The following is a 6,116-nucleotide window of genomic DNA, read 5'->3' as shown; positions in this document are numbered from 1 at the left end:
ATGGCGAAAAATGTTTTGATCTATAAAGATAATTAATGAATAACAGATGTAAACACATATAGTGTAAAACACATAAAAGGACACACAAATTGCAGCACATTAAATAAATGTTGAGAATTAGGGAATGTAATTTATAATTTTAACCAAACGAACTATCTTGCTAAAACTATTTTCCGATTAGTACGTTGATGTGTGAATTTTAAGAAATCAAATTAAAAGTTGCTTTGACAGGTGTTTGCAGAGTAGGATGAGTAGCTTTCGATGTTGACAGTTCGTGCGTGATCAGTAGATTAAAACCGAAGTGAGTGAATGCATGCGACTCCTATCTTATCACTTATAATTAATTAAAATGAGTTTCAGAACCGTCTGTCAAAGTAGACCATTTTAGAATTCCTTCAAATGAAGCTATAAGTGCAATGAGCCCCTGGAATATTTCTACTCTCTACAAACAAGGAAATAAAGTTAAAATTTAGATGAACCAACCTTTTAGCTTTTCTCTCTTTTTAAGGTAATAATCCATCCCTTTCGTTCGAAAAGGATATGGAATCGACCCCTTTGCGTTTTACCAGGCCTGTGGTTGCTTGCATTCCTCATGGCCACTCCAATGCTAGCTTTTTCAACAGTCTCTACGGGTCCCATTTTTACCAAGACCACAAAGCCGCGTAAGGTTTGCGTCGAAGCGTCACTGCGCAATCCTCAACTTCAGCGTTTCAAGTATGCCTATGGTATTTTTACTCTCATCTGTCAGTGTGTGGTTCCATTTGCCATCCTTGTGGCTGTCTACATTCGAATCTGCACACGTATTCGCAGACTATCCATTGTACGCTCTAAAAATATCCAACAAACGCTCACACCCAACAATAATCCCCCCGTTTTAATTACTGATACCCCCGTGGAAAGCGCCACAACGCAATCGCATCCCCCAAGAAGTTGCTTAGATGTGCAAGGACTTCCAAGGCAATCAGTAGACATCAACGCGGTCTCTATGCTATTGCAGAAGACAAACGAAGAGAAGCGAAGAGGTAGGGCCAAAAAGATTTTGAAGATGCAACAATCGCATCAAAATCGGCAAGGAGAACGTCGACAGTTCCGGCTAAAGCGTAAACGACGTGCCAATATCCTGTTGACTTGTGTCTCATTAGTCTTCGCAATCTCCTGGCTGCCCCTGCATGCGGTAAACATATTTATGGATTACAAAGAACACACAGCAGCCAGTCTTACAGCATCAGACCGCAGTAATAATGACGGGGCTAAAGAGGTGGAAAAAGCCTTTATGGGAGCACGTCATGTCACTCTCATTCAGTCTGCCTGTCTCCTATGTGTACTCTTCTCGTGTTGTGTCAATCCCTTCCTCTATGGCTACCTGAATGAGAACTATCGGAAAGAGTTTGCAGAAATCCTAACTTGCCGCTGTTGTGGATGCCTGCGACCTTCGGCACGTAGAGGAAGTTGCCCTAGAAGGTACTAATCCAGAGTGGACAAACAAGAACAAGCAAGGATACATTGATTACCTTTTGTCTTTTTATTTCCTATTTTCGTTATTTTTGATGAAAATAAAGTGCCTATGTAAATAAAATGTCTCTTAGTTTACTAAAAAGAAGAAAAATCCGTGACCCATAGGCATCCAATGGAAAGTGAACAGCTTCTTTGGATTAATCAAGGTTTGCTATACATTCAGTTTTAGTCAGTTTCGCGGTCGTAGCAGGTCTTCCAGTATATACCACAAACATTTCAAGAACATAAGGTTAGATAATTTCACGTGGTTGCTATAGTGATTAAAGCTTCAACATTGCAAGATCAAAATCTATTTTAAACAAAGTAAAAGCCAGTTGCTTTTTAAAACAAATACCTGGCTCTATCTCCCTTCATTTTTTATCAATTTTATCTCCAAATACACTAGCCACTTGTCGTGTGTTCATAGGATTTCCAATGTTGAGAAAAGGCGAGAATCGTTGCTTGAAGAGGGGGGATCGGAAAGAGAGATAGTATCTCCCTCTCCTTCCAAAGTATGACAACGGTTCTTTCCTAAGCATCGCGTCGTCATTTAAGACTCCAAATAAGTCTTACACATAAGACATTTCTTTTGTTTAAAGTAGTTGAGAGGTCAAAATTTTGGCCTTCCACAAGTAGACAATTCTGCCTGCTAGAAAGGGCAATATTCATGGTTGCGCCTAAAGAAGTGTGGCAAAGTGAATGCTGTATATATTCCAATAAATCAGTTAAATCTTTCCATGGAGTTTTTTTGCCCCCAGCTGCCTTAGCAACAAAGTTCTATGGTCTGGCACAACCCATTCTTCAGGAGACTGTGACAAAATTGCCAGCAATGAGTGAGGGAGTTGAAATCGGCGAGAAAGTCTAAAATAAGCAATTCTATGCTAAAAAGTAACTTTTAGATCTTGTTTTTATTTGTGTATGGGTGGCCGAAAGTGTTAGAAAACGAGGAAGATTTTAATAAGTTAATAAAGTGTAGTGCACTCATTCTCAGGATCGGTAAGAAGACAACACGTTATGAGCAAAATGCCAAAATATGCTGCAATCAAATGAACAGGGAGAAAACATAAAGCATTATTTACTTTTGCATTTAATAAAAGAATGTATGCTTTGCAATAGCATTTTAAGATTTGACACTTTTTTTGCTGAATATGAATGTCGCTCAGCTGCTTAAGTAACACATTATCCATGTCGTATTCATATTAGGTACTAATTTTAGAATCTGAGTAGTTTTATTAATACATGAGCCGCTCCCTTTACCTATTTGTCAGAAGTTATTTTTCGAAACAAACCAAAAAAAAGCAAAATAGGTGTTCAATACTTTCGACGTAAGCAAATTTAAAGTGTTACGAGACTATTTGCTAAAGCCGATCTCGTATAGGACACATCCTGTGACATCTGCGGTAGTAGACTTCCCTCCAAGACTTTCATGGAAAGCACAGTTATAAATGCAATGTCTGTTCGACTGTTCTGATTACGATGATCCAACAACTGAGCGGTAAATCTGCGTAAAGAGAAGGGGAGCAAGGAGTTACGACTGAATGGCAAATATTTCTCTAAGATACTCCATAATTACATACCTCATGGAAAAACTTATCCTTTAACGGGATCATAAGCCTTATTCAGTGAGGAGATGAAATAGCTTTAGCAAATCGAGAAACACGTGGACTCTTAAATTCGGTAAGTCAACAAGGCAACTGCGTAATTTCGCCATAAACATCCACTCACTATCCACGCTACTATTAAATCCCACTTTCCCCCAACAAAAAGAAAACTGGTTGAGTATGTAGCCTGTTTTAAAGGTAATTCCTTTCTAAGACCCTTTTTTGTTTATTAGGGCAGAAAGAGCAGAACGGTCCACCCTATTGCTTTAAGACACTCCTGTGGCTGAAAAATGATACCCTTCTCCCCATAAGCGGTAACATCGGGAAGGTAGAATTAGTCTGCATCTATAAATACCTTTTCTAGAGAAGCACCAAAAGGTCATATTTTATGTCTTACAGAAGGCACTAGTGTAGCCTCATGCTCTCGACCATTCTAAGTAAAGATGCATTAAAAAAAGTTCTAAAAGACAAGAATAGCTTTAGATCAGTAATCGCTTTGTCAAGATCAACACCATGTTTGATTCGGTGCATGACTTTTCGTTTATGGGGCTCATAGCGGTGCTACTTTTGTTACTATGTAGAAATAGTAAAAATTTTCTCTTTCAAAAGAACTCGGTGGGGTAGAATCGCTAGTACAGCCTTCTTCTCTTAAAAACATTCCTAAATATTTTTGAATTATGTAAAAGTGACTTATCCGTTTTAATAAAAATAAATTTTTCTAGTTTTAAAGAGTAAAAAGCCGAATAAGTTCATGAGTTTTGTGTTAGAAAACCAAAACAATTAACCTAAAAGTGTTTTATTCATGGAAAAGGTACCGTTGCTAGGGTCCATCATCCTTCTTTCTGCAGTGCATACCCGGAACTTTTACCCTTGCAAAACTTTTACAAGCCTAGCCCAGTCTACCTTTGTTTAATCTCCATATGAACTGCCTGCTTTGAGTGCATCAATTCGATTTTCAATGCCAAGATCAGGCAATAGCCTTCCTTTGGCGAGGTATCTGCAAGGGCGTGTACAAGAGGAGGCAGTATCTTTCTCCCATCATGAAGGGTGGTAAGGAATGTTTTTTAAGGGTGGGGTTTTGCGATATGAGATCTTGTTTTGTCTCGTCCCGGCTAAAATATGACTTTCTTTCAAGTGATTCTAAGGTCTGGCTTTTCATATCAGATGATAGGTGAGGATCTCCATCAGAGCTGTGTGGTTTCTGCAGCAAGTAAGTCATTGCTTTTGAAGTTCACCGCACAATGTGCAAGTGGTGACATGCGGAGCTGAAGAGAGACTTTGACTGTGAGTCGATCGATTACCAACAAACTGTACAAAACTACTTCTCGACTGACGTTACGTAGCCAGTCAGTTAGTCAGTCAGTGGATAAGTAACCCAAGAAATGCATACGAAGAGTCAAAAAGCAAATGACCTATCCTTAAAGTTAGTCGTTCCGCTTGAGATCTATTTACCTAATAGCTTTCACGGCCTTCCCTTTTAGATGTTGCAGTTGTGGGCATTGCGTAAAAACTACTAGAAGCTCTCTTTTGACAGTCTAGTGTAAAGTGACTGGAGTTCCTCCTGCACGTTACGTATCATCAACCGGGGATTTAGGGTCAATGTCAAGTGATTTATTTGAAGATTTGTGGTGGTATTTTCTTCTACAGCAGCTTATGCAGCTGCTATACTATGAGGGGAGCAATAAATATTCAAAGCTTTGTGGTATTAACTGGGATCTCATTGGAGTCAACTCATGTAGTTTGACATCACAGAAAGCTATTGGAAGCACAATATTAAGTGTCAACAAATGGCCATCTATCAGAAAATTACAATGAAAAATTGAGACAGAATCTATCGGAACCCGCTGAAAAACTTTTGACCAAAAGTTGAAATATTTTAGAACCTACAAAATGTAACGCCATGGGTAAAAAACAGCTGCAACAATACACGGTTTATCTTTCTTTAAATAAAGGCGGAGCGAACAATTTCTTAACCAGAAGGTCATCTTGTAATGTGTATTGTGGGATTTTGCAAATGATCAAAGTTTATGGGACAATCGGGATTTGTTTCCTCCCCATCTTTTTCCTCGTTCTCATTCCAGGGGACCATTTGCGCCCTCTCAGTTGCAAGGCTGGTTTAATTCTTTCACTAGTCTTCTAAAAGAGTGGATTTTGAAAACAGTCATTGCAAAGGCACTGTTAAGCACAATCCCTACACTCTTCTGTCTCGAGCAGTTATTCCAAAGACCACCTTTTTGCATGTAACGCTTCACATCAATTACAAATAAATGTCATTGTGAATGAACGCAGAATGAAGACAAGTAAAATGCGTTTGATGAGGACAATATCCATTTGGACATATTTGTAGCATATAATTGGGTGAAGTGCTCCATTAATGACGAACACCGCAACCAAGCGGACCTTCCAGATATTGACGGACTGCAGCCCCACTTTGATTTGTTAAAAGCACGATTAGTGTAAATTTCTGTTCTAAAGTGTGCCATGTGGTAAATAGGCACTTTCAATGTCTGATATCTGCCCATAAAGCTGATTTTCGGCGTCAATGCTCTGTGAATAAATGTGATTTTATTTTCTCAAATCCAAAAAGACTTCACGGATGTGCATCATATAAAAGTTGTTGAATGCCAAAAGAAAGCCTCAGAAATGTTCACTTCTTGCAGATAGCTCATCAAATTTCTGGAAATTCGGCTCTTACGTCTGCCCTTCTGATTGACTAAAACTGCGTTGGATCGCATTTTAAGTGTTTAAGGCTGAGCAGTCACTCTAACCACTCCTAACTCAGCCGACCAAGTGAAACGGGCTCAGACAGTTCCGAGCAGTCCCCATTAGTCAGTTGCCGGGCCCCATACACCCACATCATAACCCCGTGGTTATGCAAATGCGTAGGACAAACAAGTCATCAACCAGTCAATACACTCTGAAGTCTATTAGAGGATCAAGGCAACTCCTGCATACAGAACCACCATATGTATCACGACATATTAGCGGAGGCATGAAACAACCTTTAAGTTATTTTTCATG

General features: G+C 39.2%; 1 protein-coding gene across 1 annotated transcript; it reads left to right on the top strand. All coding sequences in view use genetic code 11, as the record gives it.

Moving 5' to 3' along the window:
* Nucleotides 1-592: 592 nt before the first annotated feature.
* Nucleotides 593-1,468, top strand: EGR_05244 (Neuropeptide Y receptor; the record flags this gene model as incomplete). The annotated part of the gene is made up of 1 exon (XM_024494493.1): nt 593-1,468. The coding sequence occupies one exon, from the start codon at nt 593-595 to the stop codon at nt 1,466-1,468; it is 876 nt and encodes a 291-aa protein (XP_024351114.1).
* Between the last annotated feature and the right edge of the window lie 4,648 nt (nt 1,469-6,116).

This window comes from Echinococcus granulosus (genome assembly GCF_000524195.1).
Source record: "Echinococcus granulosus chromosome Unknown EG_S00037, whole genome shotgun sequence".
NCBI classification, from domain to species: domain Eukaryota; kingdom Metazoa; phylum Platyhelminthes; class Cestoda; order Cyclophyllidea; family Taeniidae; genus Echinococcus; species Echinococcus granulosus.
The sequence above is the reverse complement of the archived record's forward strand: the minus strand, read 5'-3'. Positions and strand labels throughout refer to the sequence as shown.